This window comes from Neopelma chrysocephalum, unplaced genomic scaffold (genome assembly GCF_003984885.1).
Source record: "Neopelma chrysocephalum unplaced genomic scaffold, ASM398488v2 Primary Assembly neopelma1_97390, whole genome shotgun sequence".
Classification (NCBI taxonomy): domain Eukaryota; kingdom Metazoa; phylum Chordata; class Aves; order Passeriformes; family Pipridae; genus Neopelma; species Neopelma chrysocephalum.
The window spans coordinates 2,180,179-2,202,614 of record NW_020926031.1 but is presented as its reverse complement, the minus strand read 5'-3'; the positions used below and the strand labels follow the sequence as shown (position 1 = coordinate 2,202,614).

The window sequence follows — 22,436 nt, the reverse complement described above, 5'->3', positions numbered from 1 at the left end:
GGGCCGCGTCCTGCTGCTGCTCATGGGCAGCGGTGGCGGCGGCCCGGGCCGGGCGCGGCGGGGCGGCGCGGAGGCGGAGGTGGCGCCGGGTCCCGGTGCCGGCCCGGGGGGCCCCGAGCCGCGCTCCCCGCCCGCCCCCGACTACGAGGCGCTGCCGCAGGGCGCCGCCGTGTCCACGCACATGCTGGCGGGCGCCGTGGCGGGCGTCATGGAGCACTGTGTGATGTACCCCATCGACTGCGTCAAGGTGCCGGCGGCGCGGCGGGAGGGGCGGGGGCGGCGCGGTGGGTGCCCCGGGCAGGGTCTGAGGAGCCGCCCGGGCGGGCCCGCCCTGTGTTGCAGACGCGGATGCAGAGCCTGCAGCCGGAGCCCGCCGCCCGCTACCGGAACGTGCTGGAGGCCCTGTGGCGCATCGCCCGCACCGAGGGCGTCTGGCGGCCCATGCGAGGCCTGAACATCACGGCCACCGGCGCCGGGCCGGCGCACGCCCTCTACTTCGCCTGCTACGAAAAGTTAAAAAAGACGCTGAGCGACGTTATCCACGCGGGGGGCAATAGCCATGTGGCCAACGGTACCGGCCCCGCCACGCCGGGGGGGGAGCGGGGCGGGAGCGGCAGGTGTGGCGGTCAGGAGGCCCGGTCCCGGCGCGGGGTCGGGGTGCCGTGGTTGTCCTAAAGCCCTGTGCTCTCTGCAGCCGCGAGCCACAGCCGCACGGCGCCGGGCAGGGGAAGCACCGCTCCTGCGCCCGCCGGAGCTGCTGCCAGGTATCTGGCATGGAGCAGGTCGGTGGCCCTGGCCCAGGAGGATGCCGGTGGATGAGAGCTTCCTGCAGACAAGCCGGGACTGGCCGTGGCCCCGTGGGTTGGCAGTGCCAGAGCTCGCCTCAGGAGTGCCACGTGGGTTTGGAGCCTGTCTCGCCATGGTGCCCGTTCCGTCTCAAGGAGCTGCCACAGTAGGGAGAGCATGGGGCTGAGGGGAGAGCAGGGCACGTTCTGCCCTTGGCAGGCACGTAGCAGAGTGCTGTGTTGGGCTGCTCCTGCACGGGACATGGGGGGACACCATCTTAAGGGCCCCTGCCATCTGGTGGCATTGTCCTGTCCCTCAAGGAGTGGACCCAAGTGAGTCCCAGTCAGCCCACAGGACTTTACAGCCTGTCACAACCCTCTGCCTTTCCTGATCTCTCTCCGGGTGGGAACCACTGAAGATCAGCCTGCCTTTTGGAGGGGAGATGGAGGCTGCCTTCAGATCTCACCCTCTTTCAGGGGCCTCCTGTGCTTTGGCAGGGGACTCGGGGCTGTGGTGGAGCCCCGGGGTCCCTCACCTTTCCCCCCCTCACATGTGGCAGTTCTTGTTTTGCAGGTGCAGCCGGGTGTGTAGCAACGTTGCTCCACGATGCAGCCATGAACCCTGCTGAAGGTAACGATGGTCCTGGCCTGCCAGGGAGGGGAGGAGCAGGGTCTACCTGAGCCTCTGGGGTCCCCTCGGTGGCATGGAAGGTGCTCCAGATGCTTTCCTGACTGCAAGGATCCTTTAGGGTTGTGTGGGTCCTCTTAGGGACCCTGGTGGCTGCCTGTTATGGACAGGGTGGGTAGAAGAGATTAACTTGGAAGTGCAGAACACCACAGCTTAGGAGGAGCTGGGAGGGAATGGGCCTTTCACCCAGGAGTTTGGCTGGGGACTGTTACCTGGAGCAGGGAAGAAGTCGAGAGATGTGATCTGCACTGCTAAAGTCATTCCAAGTGTGTTGAAGCTGGGCATTGCTGTGGTGAGAACTCAGGAAAACATGGTACGGTTGTAGGCCTGCGTTCAAGAAGAAAATTAAAAGAATGGGGAACAAAAACATGCTAGAGAGGTTGGGAGAAGGGAGATCTTGTGTTGTGGAATGTCTGGAAGATGATGATTCTTTTGAGCCTGGTATGTATGAAAAAAACAGTTTGCAATTTAGGTCTGTGAACGTAGTGGGAAAAGGAGGAATAATGAGGAAGGGCCAGTCATGAAGGTATTTTTTCCTCTTAAAGTTGGAGAGCTTGTGACAGTTCAGGCTCCAGCTGATGTGGGCCCAGCAAGGCTCCTGCCTGACCACTGCATGGCTGGGACTCAAGGAGCAGACAGCTGCCTGGCTAGACCGTTGTCATTCCTTCCCTGGAGCTTTTCTTGTCATGACTGTAGTAGTTTGTAGTCACATCATTTTTATCTCCCTGTGGTCGAGATAGGGGGAGGCAGGACAGGGGCAGGCTCCGCTCTGGGCTTCCCTGTCCTGCTCTTGGATGTGTTGGGGGGTTTGGCATCTGAATTTTGCCCTGGAGTGGCAGCATTTCAGCAGTGGCTGCAAATAGTTCCTGACTGGTGAGCTCTGTGATGTGCTGTGGTTATTCTGGGCTTCAGTGGGGGTGGCTGGGGAGGGACAGTATTATCCAGATCGAGAGCTGTCTGGAATATAAAGGGACTGAATGCAGAGCGGGTTCTTGGGACTGCATGGTAGTTCTGCTGCCGTGGATGAGCAGTTGCTTGGGAGTGAGGCTGGATCTGGAGTGTAACTGACAGGGCTATGGCAGCTGCAGGGTTTGAAAGTGGTGATGTCTGTCTGACAGGGAAGCTTCAGCAGATCTAAATGGCTGGAGTCCTGTCTGGGGACACCAAGTGCTGCTGGTTCGAGTTGTCTGTCATTAGCTCTTAGGCCAGCGTGACCAAACTCCAGGCATTTGGAGGAAGCCTGGCTTCATGTTTACCCTTCTCTTTCCTCTTTCCCTCCATGCCTGGGTCCTGGCTGCTGCTGCTGCTGGCTACCACTTTATGTCCCAAGTGGTCAAGCAGAGGATGCAGATGTACAACTCGCCTTACCAGCGTGTGATGGACTGTGTGCGGGCTGTGTGGCGCAACGAAGGGGCCGGAGCTTTCTACCGCAGCTACACCACCCAGCTCACCATGAACATCCCCTTCCAAGCCATTCACTTCATGACCTATGAGTTCTTGCAAGAGCAGCTCAACCCCCACAGACAGTACAACCCAGGCTCCCACGTGGTCTCCGGAGCCTGTGCGGGGGCTGTTGCTGCCGCTGCCACTACGCCTTTGGACGTTTGCAAAACACTGCTCAACACCCAGGAGTCCTTGGCCCTGAGCTCCAACATCAGCGGACACATCACAGGCATGGCTAATGCCTTCAGGACGGTGTACCAAGTGGGCGGTGTGACCGCCTACTTCAGAGGGGTCCAGGCCAGAGTCATTTATCAGATGCCCTCGACAGCGATTGCCTGGTCCGTGTATGAGTTCTTCAAATACATCCTCACCAAGCGCCAGGAGGAGCGTCGGGCTGGGAAGTGAGCCAGAGCCAAATGCTGTTCCAGACCTGCCTCACATCCCCCTCCTGGTTTGTCTTCTGACCCCTCTCCCTTTCAGTTTGGTTTGTGTTGAAGAGGGGGCAGTGAAGCCCTTTGGGGTTTAGCGATGCCGTTTTTCCCCTGTGACTGTGCAGCTCTGCTCAGGCTGCACAGCTTGCTCTCTGCCAGGGTCCTCCAAGACACCCTGCTGGGAGCTGCAGCCCAGGTCACATTCCCTTGCACTTTGGTGGAGCTGTGCTCCTGTCCTTCCCTTAACCACAGTGTCTCACACAAAGCTCACCCCTCTTTGGAGGGGAAGGTGAATGTCCTGCCCGGCTTCTGGCAGGGCCAAGCTGAGCTCACAGTCGCCAAGGAGGAGGTGATGGCGGATGCTGGGGGCTTCGTCTGGCCTTTGGCTGAAGCGAAGTGTAAGCCTTGGCCGTTGTCTTGTAGCACGCACATGTGATGCTGACTGCCGCAGTGGTGGTGGTGGTGGGTGAGGGGGAGGATGGCACTTGAGGAGGGAGCCTGTAGGTTTGTTTTTGTTCCTGCTCTTGACACCTCCAATAAAAACAGTTCTGCTCTATCCTCATGTCCCATTCTTACTCCGGCATGGCCAGCTCCTGGTACTGTGGCTTTCTGACTGTGCCTGGTGCTGAGGTCTTTTGATGGATGCCAAAGCGGGGAGGGAAGGTGGGGTCTGCCTGGCCCAGTCACCCTGGCAGCATGCAGGGATGAGGGTGTTGCCCATCCTGTTTGGCTTACGATCCGTCACCTGCTGCTGGTGTGGGTTGTGACCCCATGGGGGAAGCTGAGGTTTATGCTCCTTAACCAGGTAGTCCCACACCCTCAGTCTGAGTAGGAGTCCTCAGGATGCTTCCAACCTGCTCCGAATGGAGCTGGTGGCAGGAGGGTCCTGAGTTGTGTGTGTCAGGAACAGCATGGGAATTTGGTGCTGAGTGATGGTGGAGGGTTTTCTGCACCTCATATAGGAGATTCAGGGCATGGCAGGACTTTTGCCCACTCATTTTGAGTAATTAAACTAGTTTGATGCTTGATGAGCATCTTAAAATTCTATCAGCACACTTGCTCAAAGTGCTAGTATTTTTTCCAATCTAATGTTAATTAGAAGAATAACTTGCTTTTCTAACATGTTGTTAGTTGTCTTGATACTAATTTATTTTAGGGTCCCACCCAACTCTGGAGCTGTGAGTTATCCTCAGTGTGTTGTGTGCGAGCATTAAAGCATTGCCTCATTGTGCTGATCTGCCCAGAGCAGAGCTCTCGGTTTCTTGAACAGGGTGCTCATGGGTGATGCCTGACTCTCACAAGGTGCATGCAGGAGTGGCATGTGTCCCCTAGTGCCATGCCCAAAATAACTCCCTGGAGGAAATGCATTCACAGCCATGGTATGTGCAGCTGGTGAGTGTCCGGGTTGGCTTAGGCCTGCTCCAGAGGGTCTGCTGGCCTGGCCTGCACATAGGGCTGCTGGAGTGGGCTATGCTGAGGACAAAGAGGGATTTTCTGCAGCTAGAAAAGCTCCTGGGTGAGCAAGGGGGATGCACAGCCCTCAGGGCCATTGGGTTCTATCACTGCTGGGGGACTGGAGGGCAGGGACCCCTGCACTGCAGGGCTGGATGTTGGCACCTGCCCAAGCCCCAGCCCAGCGCAGGATCCATCTTTCCCTTACACATCTCTCATGCCCTGGTTCCTGAAGGTGGTGAGGAAAGCTGAGTGACCTCCTGTGGGATTTTTGATGGCTGCCTGGCAGGTCTGGGTTCCCCTGGCATAGAGCAGCCACAAGCACTGCTCTGCAGCCCTGCTCCACCTGGGCTGTGTGCTGTGCCCATCCTCTGCTCCCTGGCATGGGCTGCAGGCTCTGGTCCCTGTTTTTTCTGCACAAGCAGAAGAATGAGAAACTCCTTAAAGACACAAAATCCACTGGAGGTTAAGAAGTTCAAATTTTCCCACCATTTCAGGAGCTGGGGCTTTAAAGAAATAGTCTGAGTATTACAAGATTTGGCAGCCCTGTGGCTCTTCCACCCAAGAGGGAGAAGCAGAGATGGCTGGGAGAGACCAGGGCAGGATTAGCTGGGTGGGGAGGGCATGAGACAGGAGTTTGCAGAAGATGAGTATGACTAGTCTCTGCCAGGACGGGTCTCTCTGCCCAGGAGCTGAAAGCTGTTGGCAGCAGAGCTGCAGCTTTGCCTTGAGCCTTCACTGTGCACTGGGGCAATGACAAACCCCATGGAGGGAAAGGCATAAATGGACTGGGGCTGGAGGAAGATTCAATCCATCAGCTGCTGGAAGAGGCTCTATAAATGTCAGTGGGTAAAGGCATGATTGGAAGTGTCTCCAGGATGTTTCGTGGAGCTGCCCACAGAAGTGCTGGGGGAGGGAGTCAGACCCCCAGGAATGGGGAGATAAATCAGCACAGCACAGAGATGCTGCTATGTGAGTCATTGGCCTTAAGCAATCCCCTGGCAGGGGCATGGCCTTTCTGGTCTCCTGGCACTTTGCCAGCTTATCCAGCAGCATGTGGGTGTTGCCCAGTGCAGGCAGCAGCAGCCCTGCAGGGAATGGGACTGCCTGTGATGGGTTTGGCGCTGCAGGGAGAGCAGAGCTGCCATGGGGATTCCCAGATATCCCTTGGGCTAGGCCACAAGAGACAGGAAAAATCCCCTCTTCTGTCTCCCATCCTCTGAGCGGAACCTCTGCCACAGACCCCTGGCCATGCACGCAGCTGTTCCCTGGCTCTGCCAGGGTGGGGATGTTCCCTTGCCTCATGGCCTGGTTCCTCTGGCACCTTTCACATGATGAGATGCCTGGAGATAACGGAGCTATTGGCTGGTTCAGCTATGGCCGCTGCCTTTCCAAGGTCTGATATTACCTCAGTGTAGCCATGCTGCTCTGGGGCTGTCCTATGGCCTCTTAGGTATTTGGCTGCACTTCGAGTGAGATCCCTCCTACAGCCTCTTCTGAGTAAAGAGACTATTTTTGGTTTTCCAGCAAGGAAGCTATGCTCAGCCCAGCAGAGTTTTGGAGACAATCCCTTTTCCTTTCACTTCCCTGCAGGATCCCCAGCGTGGGCAGGGATGTGCTACCTTGCCTTCCTGTGTCCAACTGCCCCTCGAGCCCTGTCCTGCCACTGGTGTTGGTATCGGGTGAGTCCTGCAGCCCCCAAGGAGGCAGAGCCTGGCAGTACTGCTGGCCTGGCCCTGCTCCGGGTGAGAGATCCGGGACTGCCGCAGCTGTGCTGTGGCACAAGTCCAAACTATTTCAGGCAGCCTGAGGTTACAGTGCCAGGAGCAGCTCAGGAGCCCCTGGCTGCCTCCCTGGGGTAACTGGAGATGACTGCACTCCTGCAGGGTAAGGGCAGAGCTGGGGTGAGGAAAGCTGGGGAGGGTTCATCTTCCCCAGAGAAGGAAGGGGATATCCCTCCAGTGTGTCTGCCTCGTACTTTCAGCTGGAGGCCAATGAGCTCCTGAGCTGCTCCTGTCTTTAAGACCCCACACAGGGCACTGGCGTCCCAGCCCTCAGAGACTTTTGCCAGCCCAGTTCGGGAGCAGGTGGGGGGCAAAGGCACTGCCCTGTCAAATCACATACCTTGCCCTGTCTCTGCTGGCACCCTGGACTGCCTGGAGCTTTCCTGCCCCCATCCCCTCTGTACTGGATGCCTGACAGCTCTGTTCAGTGGGAAGATGTGGCTGGAGCCCATGGAGAGCAGAGAGGTGGGCTCTCAACCCACCCTGGCTCTGGGATTCCTCAGGACTCTGTCAGACCCCAATAAAGTTGTACAAGTTCCCATGACCTCACGGCCTTACAGCAGTGGTAAATGTGAGTGCTGGGGCTGCCTGGAAACAGAGCAGATATTGCCTCTGGTGGGCCTGGGAAACCCTCTTCTGACCCACGTTGCTGCTCGGGTTAAACTGTGGAAAGACAACTCCTGGCTGAGCTGGTCCCAGCCTGCCTGGCTCTGTCCAAGCATGGCCTGAAAGGCTATTTCCCTTTCTAGGCAGGGAATATAGCCTGAAAGGTAAAGCTGAGGCTGAAAGCCTGCTTTCTTGGCTGCAAAGAACCACCAGAGGAATCAATCCCCTGGGCTGGGACAGCTCTTGACATGTCTGTTTTGATGGGGAGATATTGGTAATACCCATACTTAGTGCAGGGTTACGTGTTGAAGTCCTCCAACAAGGGACTGCCAAGTGGCCCTGGGAAGATACTGCCTGAATGAAGCTGGGGTGTGAGAAGATGGCATGTTGTGCTGGGAAGGTGACAGAGGTTGACAGAGGTGGGAGAAGAGCTGCTCCTGGGCTAGATGGGGGTGGCAGCAAGGGTTACTCTCCCAATTGTCTTCTCATGGGTGAGGACAGCAGGGATAGCTCAGGTGTGCTGTGACAGTACAGCCTGCTCTGGGATCATTCTCAAAAGCAGCTGAAGCAAGGGCTGTTCCAGGAGATTGTGGGAGGGGGCTCTGGCCTTAACCTCCTTGACCCAGCATGCCTCCAGATATTACACTGGTGGCCAGCATTAGCCCCAGAGAAACCTTGCAATGTGCCCCAGGACACTGGCATTCGGACTGACATAAGAGCTTCCTGGCAGGGCACAGACCAACCATGCCTGTCATGGCTAGGTGAGTGCCAGAAGAAATGCAAATTCAAGCAGCCTTCCTCTCTGTCCCTGGCCCCTTTGGGTGCCCGTTAGACCTGAGCAGTATGGAGCCTGGAGCATTGCCAGGGGCTATAAAAAAGGTAGGGAATTGGGCGAAAACTGGGCTGTGTCTTCATGTGGGACACAGCTCCCTCTGGTGAGGACACAGCTGTGACAAGCACCAGGTGCTGGATGCCACAGCCATCATATGGTCAAGAACTTGCAGAACATTAGCTGGAAGCTGTGGGCAGTGCCAGGGCATCAGAAGGTTTAGAGGAGCTCCCGGCATCAGGTGAATTCCACCACTTTGGGACAGAAGATAATCAGAGCTGGAAATTTGCTGAGTCTCTCACAGAGACACACTGGGTGCTTGCGCTCAGCTAAAAGAACACAGTGCAAAGCACTGCTCCCTGGAAAGGGGCCTGCATGGTGGCTAGAGGCTGGCAGGGAACACCAGCCTTGCCTCCAGCTCTCCCACTGCACCCATGCAGTAGGGGCAGGTGGGTGCTTGCCTTTGCTGAGTGCACAAGCCCCAGTGGTGCTGCCCGGTGCAGCAGTGCTCCTGTGCGGATCTGGAGACCCCCAGTTCCTGCTGGGCTCTGCCATGGGGGGACACTAGCCTGTCCAGAGCCCACACAACCAGCCCAGCATTCACGATGTCCAGTCTGTCCCACTGCTGTTCCCAGTGGGGAGGCGAAACCCTACCTGGATGCTCTGCAGCCCTCCAAGCCTTGCAGGGGGACTCGGGCACCCCCAAACCGAGCCAGCATAAGCCGCGGAGCCCCCGCGGTGCGAAGTGGCGAGGACAGAGGGGTGCCTGTCGCTCCCTGTCCCCTGCCGCTGGCCGATAGATGGCGGTGGCGCATCTCGCTTGGGGACAGGCCCCGGGAGGAGTTGTCCCTGCTGGCAGCCCAGGGGACCTGAGGATTCCAGGCAGCACTTCGGGACCCCGCTGGCCCCGGCACCGCCCGCCTGCAGCAGCCTTGGGCGCAGAGAATGATCGTCCCTTGGGAAATGCCTGTGGGTTTTATTGCCTAGGCGGGGGATGGTGGCATGACGCAGCCGGGAAGGGCTCTGGCAGGCCACAGGGGCAGCTCTGACCTTCAGCAGCACTCTGCTCTGAAGGGGACAAAGATGCAGGCCCCCTCTCTGGAGGGATCATCTGGATCCCTTGTGGGATTAGAGTGGATCCCTCGTGGGACACCTGGATCTCTAATGGCAGCACTGTGCCTGGTCTCACCGTTGCAGGGAGAAGGAACAGCTAAAACATGCGAGTCCCATCACCCCACTTAGTCAGGTGTAGTTACCTTGTGATGCAGTGACTCATCCAAGGAAAGGAGGTAGGTCCCCGGCCCTCGTGCTGGCAGAAAAGTAGTGTGAGAAAGCCTCTCTGAAGGCTCCATAGCACAGGTACAATATTTTAATTTAATTACCTGATCCATGGCTGGCCACAGCTTTCTTGGCACTGGAGAGTGCTTGTGTGACAACATCATATTGCCATTGCCAGGAGGAGATTCCAGCATCTCTGAGACCTCTTGGCTCTGCAGAGGCCTGGTGGCCAAGCAGTCTTGGCAGCTCCCAGCTCAAGGCATGGGGTGACTGCAATGGGAAGCTCTGCAGAGCAGGAGCTGCCACTCCAAAATGATCCAAAATGGAGGGGCAAGAGCTGGGCACTACCCCAGCACACAGCTGGGTCCCCAGGTTCCCAGGCCCAAGGCAGCAGGAGGTGGCTGTGTCCAGGTTGAAGTAGATGGGACCAGAACTCAGCGAGATCTGCCCAGGTCCATGGGCAGCCCGGCCAGCCTCTCTGGGAGCACCCATCTCCTTCTGTACCCAGGTGAACTCCTTGCTGATGGTAGCAAGTGGTGAAGAGAAAAGGATGAAGGACATGAGGGGGAGGGATGACCTCAGCAGCAGGGAGGGAGAAATGGAAAAAGATGACAGGAAGGAGAGGAAACCGGAGCATATCTGTGGTGCTGCGGAAGGAACAGCACTGCTCCTGTGTGATCCTGAGCATGATGGAAAGGCCTCAGAAAACTAGGTAGAACTGGGGTTTGGATCAAGCCTCCCTAGGAACCGCTGGACAGAGACAAGTTCTGCTCATGGGCTCCTCCTTGGCCAGGAAACTTGAATGAAAAACACAACTGGAGTCTGTGCACAGAGTGGGTCTGAGGCTTGGGAGTTAAAGCCTAGCTACCCCAAGAGTCCCTCCTTTCCTTTAAGTTAGTGCACTGTCTTAGAAATCCCATCCCTGTTGGAAACCAATTGACAACTTCCATCTTGATTCCCAAACAGCAGTAAACCCCCCAATCAACCAGGAAGAAATACACACCCTCTGCCCCTTGGTCATAGTCCTCCCCACCTCTCCCTCCCTGAAGTTCCTCTGCTATGCCACCATCACAGGATGGGACCATGCTGAAGGGATTTCCACCAGGGATTTCCTGGTGCCTCTCACCCCACAAGAAGCATCCCACTATGCCCCAGGGTGTGGGGCACGTCACAGGTGGGCGCTGCCTCCAGCACAGCCACCCAGCAACTTCCCTCCATTGTGTCTCCCCTCCCTGGGCAGCCTGTCCAATCTGCGATCTCCCACCATCTCCGCCAGCTGTTCTTCTTCTTTGGAGCGCTTCATTTCCGCCGCCCTACTTCAGGTCCTCCAGTACCGCTGGCTCTTTGTGCCACTTCGTACTCCCCATCAGCTCAGGGACTTTGGGTGAGGCTCTGCAGAGGGGTCCCTCCCACTAACCTCTTGCCTTTCCCCCAGTCTGAGCTGGTGGGACAGCTGGGATCTGTCCCAGGAATGGGGCTCGCTATGGTGGACATCTAGAAACTTCCACTGCTATGCCACATCAGCCTGCAGTCAGGCCTCCCGGCATCCCCCAGCTGGGCACTGTTCCAGCTCTGCACAGGGAGAACGGGACCAGGGTTGTGACCAGGCACAAGTGGAGTGAGCACAATACTGACCTCACAACTATGGCAATGCTGGGTACTGTTGGTGCTGGATAATGCTGGTACTGCCCAGCATTGCCTCTTGCTACATGGTTGTGGGGTCCCTGTGTGCCCCTTCCCTTTGCCTAACTGCCCATACTCTAGAGACTGTGACTACACACATGGGCAGCATGTTCCACACCAGGGCTCTGGTCTCATCCTGAGCCTCTGCATGCTGCTGAGATGCACTGGATTTCTAACCAGCTGCCAAGTACTTTGAGATGATGTGTTAAGCTGGGAACTGCTCTCCAACACCCTGATTTTGGAGGAGCTTCTATTGTGGTTGCAGTTCCTCTGACTTGCACACCAAGGCATGAATTCACACGGGTCCCTTATCTTTATAGGCAACAGTCTGGCAGAACATGGAGGAAAATGCAACTCTTTCCTATGGCAGAGACAAATCTCCTCAGCCTGACTGCTGCTGCAAAGAGAGCACATTACCTTTGTTCTTGGTTATCCTGTTTCTACCCACGAGACCACAAGGCCCTAACCACTCATCTCCTAAAGCCAAGAGTGGGGCCTGGGCTTCCTCTCCTGTGACACCTTACTGCCATCCAGCAAACAATCAGCTGGGTGTGCCGCATCCTCTCCCAGCGCCGGCCCCGTGGAGCCTACCGGCCTCGGGGTGGCTCGCGGGACAGCAGGGTGCCGTGCCGAGACGGGCTCCGGGGCCTGCTGGTTGCCCACTCTGTCCCTGCGGTGCTGCAGTGGAAAGAATTTCTCCGGTTCCCGTCAAACAGCGAACCCCAAGGGTACACGTCCAGACTGAATGGCGGGAATGTGCAGTGTTAACCCGGGTTTAGTAGCGTGAACCGTCATTACCTGCAGCTTCTGCGAGGCAGCCTGGTCCTCTGCCCGTGGCAGAGAGACTGTCACAGAACACACAGGGGGAGGTCGAGGGGACGTCACGGTGGCCAGCTTTGGGTAACGGGGGTAGCGTATTGAGCCCCGGGTCTGCGATCGTGTCGGCGGCTTCAAGAAGGCTCCGCTGGAAACACCTCCGGAGATCCAGCGTCGCCGCCGAGCAGATGTGCGGGACGGCACGGGAGAGCACCCAGCACCCCCGGTCCCCGCTGCCGCCCGCGGTGAGCCAGACGGGGCTCTGCGGGTGTCCGGTCCTCCCCACCGTGCTCCGGCCCCGGCGACGGGGCTCGGTGGGACCCGCACGGCACAGGCGCAGCCGCGGCAGCGGGGCCGCGACCGCCCCGAGAGCGCCGCGGCAGCGGTGACGGGACGGGCCGGCTCGGGACGGGGCTGGCGGGTGGGCGCCCCTGCGGCCGGTCCCGCGGGGCTCGGGGGCCTCGGCCGCCCCCTCCCCCTGCAATCGAGCGAAATGGCTGAACATGTAGCAATAATGCCCCGGCATTCAGACTGCCCGGCCCGGCCGGCCCTAATCAGCGGCCCGCGGACCCCCCTCCTCTTCCCCTGCGCTCCCAGAAAGGGGAACAAAACCTAGCACGTTTCTGCAGCCCCCGCGCATAAAGCGCCGGGCCTGGGCCTCAGTGGGGGGCAAAGCGGCCCGTCAATCTCGGCGCCGGGGCCCCTTTGTCCTTCGCCTCCCTGCCACACCTTTTGTTCCCGAATCCAATAAGCGCCTATTCCCGCTACCTTCCTCGGCGGCTCCTTTCAGCGCCGGCCCGGCGGCCACAATGGGCCCGGCTCTGAGCTGCGCGGCCCCATTCAGCGCCCTTGGCACGCTCACAAGCCGGTCGGGCCGCCCTGCCCCGTGGGCACGACGCGGCGACCGTCCCGCCACCGGGCACCGACCGGTGGGCGAAGGAGGATCGGGCGGCGAATATTGCACCTGGTTTATTGACTGACTGGGCGAGCTTGCGCTGGCAGTGACCGATACAAAGTAGATAGAGGGGCCGCGGCACCACCGGGCCCCGCCGTCGGCTTTTTACAAGCAAAGCTGCTCCGCTGGCGCGGCACGATCGGCTCCGGCCCGCCCGGCCTGGCCGTCCGTCCGTCCGTCCCGGCGGCTCCGCGGGGCGGCGGCGCTTCGCTGCGGGCTCGGGAGGACCCGTCCTGCCGCGCCGCTCCGCTCCGTCCGTCGCCGGCCCCGCACCGATGCCCGCGGGAGTGCCGGGGTCCCGCTGCGCCGTCCCGCCGCCGCCTCCGGTCCAGGGCGCGCGGCGCGCAGCCGGGCTGCGGTGCGGGTGATAACGGGGCCCCGGAGCCGCTAGGCCGTCCTGTCGGTCCGCTCCCGACCCTCAGTGCGTGCGGGCTACCAGGCCCGAATGCCCTGCAGTGCGCCCTGGCCGCAGGACGGCCCCGCCGCCGCCTGGTGCAGCGGCTGGCCGCCACCGCTGAAGCCCCCCAGGCCGCCCACGTTCACGAAGGGGCCGGCGGCCGCCGCCGGGCTGCAGGCGGCTTGCATGGAGGCGCCGCCGGTGCCCGCCGGGTAGGTGCAGCCGTAGCCGGGGTTGTAGGAGGCGGCGTTGCCGTAGCCGTAGGCGGGGAAGCTATTGTAGGAGTAGGGCCCGTTGTACGCCGAGCTGTAGCTCTGCGACCCGCCGAGGCACGGCTTGCCGTCGCGGACCAGCACGGGCACGGCCACCCTGCGTGGCGGCGGCGGGGCCGCGGGGCCGCCCAGCTCCAGCGACTTGTCCTGGCGCTGCCGCTTGCACTTGTAGCGCCGGTTCTGGAACCAGATCTTCACCTGCGTGGAGGTGAGCTTCAGGCTGCTGGCCAGGTGCTCTCGCTCGGGCGCTGACAGGTAACGCTGCTGCTTGAACCGACGCTCCAGCTCAAAGACCTGAGCCTGAGAGAAGAGGACGCGCGGCTTCCTCCGGCTCCGCTGCTTCGGCCTCTCTGCCTCCTCCGTTTTCTCCGTCGCGTCCAGCGGCTTCTTCAGGACGCAGCTCTCTGCATGGGGGAGCACAGGTCACGACTGCGCCTCGCAGATGCCGGGCGCTCGCTGCTCCCGCCGGGCCTCACCCGCGGGCGAGAGCTCCGCGACGCACCGCGCCCCGGCCGACCCCGAGCCGCTACGCGCCCGTCGGGGCACCGCCGTGCGAGCGAGGAGGCAGTCCCGGGACCGGTCGCCTCTGGCACCGTTTGCGTTTGCGAGGGCCCGATTTGGGCAGCAGGGCCGGGCACGTCCCCTCCGGGGCGGCTGCCACGTTACTGCTGCGGCACCTCGAGGTGAGCCCCGGGGACACGCCGCGCACGGCGCCGGGCACCTGCTCCGCCGCCGGGCCCCGCCGCAGCGGGTGCGCGTTGGGCCTAACCCGCCCCGGTCCTCCCTCTCCACTACCAAAGCTGCGGGGCGCGGGCCTGATCCGGCAGCTCCGGATCGGGGCCTTGCGGAAGCTCTTCCCGCGGTGGCACTACCCAGGGAGGTGGCGAGCCGGGCGCGGAGGAGGGCGGTGGCAGCCCCGCGACGGGCCGGTCCCGGCTCGACACGGCCGTGGGACGTGGACCGGTCTGCAGCGCCAGGACCGGGGCTTCGCGGTGCGATGCCCAGAGAGTTGGGAATTCACCACGGCGAGCTAGCGCGGGCCTGTCCCGGCGGGGCGGTGCAGTGCGGGGGAGCGCGGCGGAGCCGATACTCACTTGGGTCGCGGACCGCGGGGTCCAGCTCTTCTCCCGGGCCGGGGGCCTCGCAGGAGCCACGCAGCACAGCGTGAACGTAGTTGTCGGCGGAGATCCGCGCGTCCGCCTGGCTGCCGGGCGCTGCCATAGGGCTCAGGTAGGAGAGCTTCTCCTCCTCCTCTTCCTCCTCGCCGTCGGAGAAGCGGGCGCCGTCGGCGGCCGCCAGCAGGCAGGCGGCGGGGTGGAAGTGGTGCTCCAGGTGGTGCGGGAGCTGGGCCCCATAGTGTGGGTCCTGCTGCTGCTCCAGGTTGAGGATGTCTTTGACAGAGAAAGGTGTGGAGGTGACGGGGCTCGGTAACATCATCGGGGCAGCGCAAGCGGCCAGGCAGTCCCGCGGGCCCGGCAGCGATCGGGAGGCTGCTCGGCGGGGAGCGCCGCTCCCGGTGCGGGGGGAGCAGGCAGCGCCGAGAGACGAGGGGCCGCGCCTGCTCCTGTCTAAGTTGCCTCCATTAGCTCGGCGCTGGGGGTCTGCGTTTTGTTACAGCTTCTGCAGGGACAGCCAAGGGCTCGGGAGCCTCCTCTGCCCCGGGCCGGCACGTCACGGCAAGGAGGGGCCGGGGGCGGCCTCGCCATTGGAGGGAGGGGGAGGCAGAGCCGGCCCCCTGCCCGGCTCCGGCCGCCCGGCCAGAAATAGCAATGTATTAAGGCTGCACTCGGGGAGGCCGCTTCCCCGCAGAGCGCCCCGCCGGCCCGGCACCCGCCCGGCGGGCGCGGGGACGGTGCGTCGGGGTCGGGGTTCCCGCAGAGAGCCGCGGCCGCCGCCGCCGCGCCCCCCAGTGCTAAGCACGTGTAGGTAGGTAGGGACCCCCGCCCTGGCGCGCCCCGCTGGCCCCGGCTCGCACACGGTTCGGTCCGGCGCCGGGAAGGGCCGACCTCTCCGGCCCACCAGCACGGCCGCCCGCCTGGCCCCGCAAGTGCGTCCCGCCGCTCAGGATGCGGCGCGGAGGCGAGGTTCGCCTCTGCCGCCCCGCACCCTTCCGGAGCCGGCGGCGACCCCGCCGTCTCGGACGGACCGTAGGCATGCGACGTACACGTAGCCGACCCACTCCGCATTTCCCGGTGCCCCCGCAGACCCTCCGGCGACCGGCCAACCTGCAGGCCGCCCCAGCTCGCCGCTGCCGGTGCGACACCCGTTCGCACAGGGCAAAGCGCGCTTCGCCGCCGCCGGATCGGGCCCCGCAGCCGCCAGGCCCAGTCGGGGCGGACTGGGCCGAGCCGGGCGGGCAGCCTGAGGCCGCAGTAATGGGGATCTGGGTGGGAAGAGCGATACCGCGTTCTTCGGTATTTCCTTTCGTTGTTTTTCGTTTTCTTTCGTTTCGTTTCGTTTTCTTTCGTTTCTCACTCCGGTAATGAGCGGCAAGCGGCTCCGCGGAGCCATCTCGCCCCTGTGCCGGTGGGTGATGCACCGAATGAGCTTGCCGAGCTCCTCCGCACTGCGGATCCCCCGGCCGCAGGGCTGCGCCGGGCACCGGCCGAGCCCCGCGGGGCGGTGCGGGGTGTCGCGGCCCCTCGTCGCTCCCCGCGGCCTCCGGTGCCCTCCAAGGGCTCTGGGCTGCCGCGGCGCGGGGAGCGGGCGCACCGAAGGAGGGGCAGGGAGTCCCTGGTGAGATTTTTCGTTTTGATTAAAATCCTGCCGCCCCGCAGGGCTCGGATCGGCGCCGATGGGAGGCCACCGGAGCCAGGCGCGTACGCCGGGCAGGTGAGTGTCCCGGCGCCGCGGCTTCGCGGAGCCTTCCCGGGAGCTTCCCTTGTGTTGTTACCGTCCGGCAGGTCCGCCGTTTACCGGCTCTGTCGGTGCCCTCCCTTCTTCGTCTTCCCGCACACCCGTTTACTGGTGGCGCAGTCCGGGACGGGAGCCCGAGTCTTGCACACTTCGCCGCAGCTCGTGCGCTACCGGTCCCGCGGCGGAGCCCGTTCCCGTTCCCCCCGCGCCGCTTCAAACCTCTCGCCGTAAATCACGGCGATTCAGTTTCTTTTCGCCGCTCCCCGCCTGCTCCCGGTGCAGGACGCTCTCCTGCTGCCCGGACGGTGGACGGGGAAGGGCGTTCGCAGTAACCAGGCCTGACCGGGGCTCCACTCTGCCCTATGCCGCCGGTGCGCGGAGAAGCCCGGCGCTGACTCGCTGCCGGGGCCCCGAAAACAATTAGTAACAATTAGCTCCTTATCGGTGTTACACATCCGCCACCGTCCCGGGCCGCTCCCGCCAGCCCCGGGGCCCGGCGGCCGCGCGGCGAGGGCAGGGCTCTGCACGGCGCCGCTTTCCCCGGGAGCCCCGCGGTGGGGAGAGCAGCGTCAGGGTCCAGTGCCCTCGGTGCTGGCGGCATTAAGGACTGCCGGCGGGCCACAGTCGATGTCCGCCTGGCCGGCCGTCTGCGGGAGAAGCTGCCTCTGGGCCGAGGGCGCGGCCCCGGCCGGCTCTGGCTCGCCTGGCGCCATCGCCCTTCCCACCCGCAGCCGGATCCCGGACAAGGGATCGCCAGGCGCGGCCTACGGGCTCCAGGAGCCCGACCCAGGCAAAAACGACGCTTCTGGACGTCTCCCCGGCGGTGCGAGTGGTTTTCCCGCTGGGACCCGCTCATTCGTGCCGCCGCCGGCCACACGGACTGCTCGAAGAACCCAGGCCCCGCGGAGGGAGCAAGCCGCGGCCGGGCCCCGACAGGCCTGGGAGCACCCCGTGTTACCCCGGCCTTTCCTGCGGCCGCCTCATCACCCGCCGGTGCTCCCGGTGCGGTAACAGAGCCAGCGCCTTCCCGCCATGCCAGCCAGCATCCCCCCTTTGGTGGAGATGGGTCGGCGGCGAGTTCGCAGCTGGGAAGTGGGGAGACGGTCGGGCCCGACCATGCCCGTAGCGGGCGGCTGGCGCCAAGGAGCACGACCGGACCGAGGCGAGCAGTGCCGGGGTGCAGAAGACAGGGACAGGAAGGAGCGGGGCAGCCCCGGTACCTGCCGGCGGGTGTCGGCTCCGGGGCTTTCCCAAACCGGCTGGGCTGGGGTCACAGGGCTATTAATGGTTATTTTATTTATATCATTAGCGGTGTCCCCTGAGCACTGTTTACAGCGGGGCCTTGTTGTCCCGGCCGTTCCTGCGCTGTGTTTAGACAGGGGATTATTGTAATGGATGGAGCTTGCCTTGCGGATGCTGCAGCGGAGCCAAGAGAGCCAAGAGCCTCCTCGGGCCCGGGGAGCGAGCAGCAGCCCTGCAGCAGCCGCGCACATCGCGGCGGGCGGGCAGCCCATGCCCGACCCAGGGCGCCGGGCGCAGGCAGCCCAGTAGAAGCGGCCGCGGCCGGGGGCCTCGCTCGGGGCGATGCTATCAGTCCCGGGGCTGCTAATTGCTCCATTAGTCTCGCGGGTGCGGAGTGCTGGAGCCGGCCCCGCGCTAATGGCCGTAAACAAACAAACACACTAATCCGGCCCTGTCTCCAGCCCCGGTGCTCAGGGAGCCAACGGGGGACGGCGGCGCGGCGGCGGAAGGCGCTGGGCGGGCGGTGGTCACCTGCCCGCCGCCCCGGGAGCCCGGCGGCCCGCGGGCTGGGGCCGCAGCCGGAGCGGACCCGCGCCGCCGGGAGCTGCCCCCCGCGCCCGGCTCTATTTACACAGAGCCTGCCCTTGTGTAAACGGTGCGCGCCGTGGTTTATCTCAGGGCCCGTCTGGTTCTCGTTCTCTGTCAGCAGCGCCCGGTGAAGGATGGCCCTTTCCCAGGAGCTCGGTCCTGATTTATGTGAGAACCGCAGCGCGCCGGGGACGCCCCCGCACGGCGGGGCCGGCGACGCGACGCGGAGAGGCGGCGGGTCCCAGGGCAGCAACAAACCCCCGCCGGGGCCGCAGGTGGGGACGTGCCCGGCCAGGCCCGCACCGGCCTCGCACGCCGCGGTCACCTGCCAGCAGTGGGCCCGCACGGCACCGCGCTCCGCCCGCTCCCGGTTCTGGCTCTCCCCGCACCCAGCTTCGGCGCCCCGCACAGTGCAAGCGGGCGCGCCTGGGGGGCTCCGGGAGGAGCGAACGCCGAGCGGCTCCGCCGGCAGCTCCCGGCCCGGACGCCCTCCCTCAGTCCGCCAGCCTGGTCACGTTTCCCGGAGGAAAGGATGGCTTTTATCCCTGCCTTGCCGCTTGCACAGGAATGGCACTTTTTCACAACTCTGAAATGAAACGTTATCTGTATTCCTCAGGAGAGCAGAGGGCTTCTGCTGGCGGCAGAGCCAGGTCCAGGCAAGGGCTGCTGCATTCTCGCCCAGCAACAGGCTGTCTTCCACTGCTCTGTACCCTCCGTGCCCGGGCAATGCCTAGACTGTCCTGTCCCTTTGAGTCTGCCACTTCACACCTGCCTCCACCTCTCTGGATCCTGAGAACCATCTGGCTTGGCTTGGCCAAGAACCAGCCAACTAATGTCCATTTTCATGAGAAATACATTGCAGTATTTTCTTGTTCCACTGGCACTCGCTGGTTTACTTTTGCTTCACAGTTCTTGCAGGGATGTATGGCTTGGAAATATGTCCCAAAATAAAGTCACAATGAGAAATGTGTTTTGCGAGGGACAGAACCAGACTCTTTAGCATACTGAGAAACACATATGTTTTCAAGGTAGAAGCTTGGTTTGGGGGATACCAGTAGCTGTGTGCAACATTCATTGCTCAACACTTTGGGACATAGGAGCAGCACATGCAAGGGTGCTGGCCATTACAGCAAGGGGAACTCAGTAAACTTGGACACCAAAGGGAAGACTGCCTTTGATTTCAGTGCCTAATGGGCTTCTGAAACTGAGGGTCACTGATCTGTGAGAGCCAACTTGCAGGAGCAGGTAAGGTCATCCCTACATCTAAGGCAATGCAGGATAGGAAAAGCCAGTGCCAAGGACCTCCTCCTGCCTGCTTTTATTTGGCATCTCTTGTGCGCAGAGGATATCCAGGCTTCACAAAGCCACCCTGCTGCACAACACAACCCCATGACTGTGGATGTGCAGAGGGTAGCAAAACACTTCTTCCTCTGGAGTAGAAGCTGTCATAAATCACACTTACTGTTCATGCTCATGAGAAGGTTCCCTGTCCAGCAGAAGGAAGACACTGCTGCAGGCATATGTATACCAGCCCTTTGCTAGAGCACACCCCACAGGCTTTCTGGGAGCATCTTTGCTCCTTGCCTCAGAAAGCGTCATTGCATGTTTGCGCCCATGAAGTTAAGAAGCCGGGCTGAAATTCATCCTTCAGCAGAGGCCCAGCACAAGGTTTGCTCACCACTCACATCCACAGGCCTGCGTACCACTTGCATCCCATAGGGCTTAAGTGGAGCCTAAGTGGACCCTGGGCCTGATGCTGGCGGCCTGCCCAGTGCTGGGTTTCAGCTCCGAGCCCAGGCCTGCTGCTCTGATTCATGTACATAATCCCGCTGAGGTCAGCGGGTTTCATCCTGCTCCCACCACAGCCCGCAGGACGGTTCACACGAGAGTGGCAGGGTCAGGCTCTGTGTTTGCACGCTCCATAGAAAATGAAACAATTAAGATTAAACCAATTAAATTTTAACAGGTCTGGAAAGCGTTTTATTACATAATAAACAGGAGGAATTAATCGTGTCGGGCTTTGCTGCGTGTGTGCTGGTGGAGTGGTTCCTTGCTCTCTGCAGCACTCGGTGTTCCTCCAGGCTGGGGACCTCCCTGCACTGCCGCTGGGGCCAGCCCGCTGGCAAACACACGGGGCTGGGAGTGCAGCTGCACGCTGCCTCCCGCTCCCGTCCAGTGCCTCCCGCTCCCGTCCAGCGCCGTCCCCTGAAGCATGCTGGGTGCAATGCTTTTCTTAGCCTGAGCAAAGCCTTTTCTAGAAGAAATTTCGCAAGTTATGCAGTGGCCGTTTCTATGGCTTCCTTTGGGAAGACGGAAGCCTTCTTGCTTCTGTACAGGCCTGCTGGTGAGGAGTGAGTGGCCAGGCTGGCTCTGTGCGAGGTGGTGACAGATGTCTCATCTTGGAAACAGAGCTGATAAGTTACTCTTGTTTAGGGCATCTGCCTGGCAGCCAGTCCCCACTTCTGTCCCTGCTTAATCAAGATTCCTCTGGCTGCAAGCAGGGCTTGTTCCCATGCAGACGAAACCATCCCGGCCATGGCTACTCCCGGAGCTGGCAAATCTGTGCCTAAAATGGCACACAGCTGTGGGTTTGCCAGCAGGGTTTCGGGGTAAATGAGCTGACAAAAGGTGCAGAAACCAGCTTTGGCCGAAATTATGCTGCAGCCTTGGCTGAGCACATGCATGAGGCGATGCACAAGCAGTTGCCTCTCTGTGGTGGCATTCCTCAGCTCTGCTGGCATTTGTCTATAGGGGCTGACATTTGTTCCAAGGGACACCCACAGCCAGAGGCTGTTGCACAGCTTTACCTTCTCAGCTGTAACTTGCTGCTGACCAGCTCAGCAGGGTTGGACACAAATATCCCCTGCCTTGCAACAACCTGCAGCTGAGGGCTAGGGAGGAAGATGGGGCTGGGGAAGCTCATCAGTTCTGTCTCTGCTGGGTAAACGTGGGATAAAAGCCTTGCAGGCTAAGCCCAAAGACGTTTTGCATGATGCTTCCAGAGGCCACCATGGGCCAGCATCCGATACCGTGGTGGGTTTTTCTCTGGAAGTGGAATGGTTTCTGTGGGTGGGGACTGTGTCTTGTTCAGGGACAGTGAAGGCAAACAGCTCCCTGGCTGATTACCACTCCTGGAAAGGTTAATGGTGAAGCATGTGCTTGGTCTGCACACTTCTAATAAACACCCATTCTTTCGTTTTCCTTTAAAATACTTTTCACATTTAACCATGGCTGTTCACATGGTTCCCTCCTGCAACAGCTCCTCACCAACAGCCACTGTATAAATAGAGCAGCCACCGAGTCCTGCACGCGGGCAGGCAGGTGGGAGATTTGAAACCTTCTGTTAATAGTTTATCTCTGAGTCCGCCTAATGAATTATCCTGGCAATTACTGTGCAGAAATTGTTAGTGTATCCTGATGATTCAGAACTTTCTAACAACAACTCTAGACCAAACTATAAACTGTTTTTCTATCTTGGAGTGGAGACTTGAGAGAGGATTCCTAATTGTTCTTGTCCCCTCAGGGGCCAGAGCTGGATTATCCCACACAGGCTTCTCTGCAGACTTGTTTTTGGTCTCTCGGTGGGCCCTCTGCCAGACCAAAGGGACGGGGAACTCAGTTTTCCAGATTTAAATCCCCACCCCCTCCACTCTTCCACTCCACTTACACCTCTAAGGAAGAGCATGGATTATAAAGGATTTGCCCTCATGGGGCTTTGGTTTGTGTTTGTGAGGGTCTGTCCTTAAAAGCGTTGCCTTTTTTGTTTTATCCCCGTGTAAACCTGAGTCCCATTTTTACCCCGGAAACAGGCAGAAGTGAAGTGCAATGTTGTTCCAAGAGTAGAGATCTCCCATTACTTTTGAAATACCTGCCTTTAAATGGCATTTCCTCTTGGAGACAATGGCTTAATGTGAAGGACAAGCAGGTGGGGATGGACAAAGGTGGTGTTTCAGGGGCAGAGCACAGATGGACCCCTCCTGCTGTAGTTGCTGTGCTTTGGCCGTGGGTACGTCTTCCCAGGACTCATCCCAGTGCTCTCCCCCAGGATCCATCCTGCACTGAGAATGACCTGTGCAGCGATGCTGGATCAGGCCAACAATCTGAGGGCACTGGGGCCGTAGCAAATGTGGCAGGGAGTTTGCATAGGGCCACGGTAGATCTTCCTTTCCTCATCCCTCCCTTTGCTGGGGTAGCAAGAGGCCACGCTGCCGGCCATGCCCCATCCCACTGGAAGCACTGACGCCTGTCTGGCTGCCAGGACACCCCGCCAGCCCTGTCCCAGGCACGTTCCCCACACCCGGCAGCAGCGAGTGGGCACTGTGCCGCATCAC

General features: G+C 61.0%; 2 protein-coding genes across 4 annotated transcripts in view; one reads left to right on the top strand and one right to left on the bottom strand.

The window, feature by feature from the left end:
* Positions 1-3,903, top strand: part of SLC25A28 (solute carrier family 25 member 28) — an 18,128-nt gene extending 14,225 nt beyond the window's left edge. The window contains exons 2-5 of one of the 3 annotated variants that reach the window (XM_027672177.1): positions 215-247; positions 343-571; positions 1,360-1,416; positions 2,804-3,903. In XM_027672177.1, coding sequence (XP_027527978.1) covers positions 224-247; positions 343-571; positions 1,360-1,416; positions 2,804-3,321 — 828 coding nt within the window. In that variant the 5' untranslated portion in view covers positions 215-223 and the 3' untranslated portion in view covers positions 3,322-3,903. Of the gene's footprint in view, positions 1-6; positions 248-342; positions 572-794; positions 897-1,359; positions 1,417-2,803 lie in introns of those variants that run through there. The other 2 variants (XM_027672176.1, XM_027672178.1) reach the window with 2 other exon arrangements.
* Positions 3,904-12,750: 8,847 nt separating this feature from the next.
* On the bottom strand, positions 12,751-15,007 carry NKX2-3 (NK2 homeobox 3). Its single transcript, XM_027672344.1, has 2 exons — positions 14,514-15,007; positions 12,751-13,823 (listed from the first exon to the last, which is right to left on the bottom strand). Exons 1-2 carry the CDS (start codon positions 14,854-14,856, stop codon positions 13,183-13,185), a joined length of 984 nt encoding a protein of 327 aa, XP_027528145.1. The 5' UTR covers positions 14,857-15,007; the 3' UTR covers positions 12,751-13,182.
* Between the last annotated feature and the right edge of the window lie 7,429 nt (positions 15,008-22,436).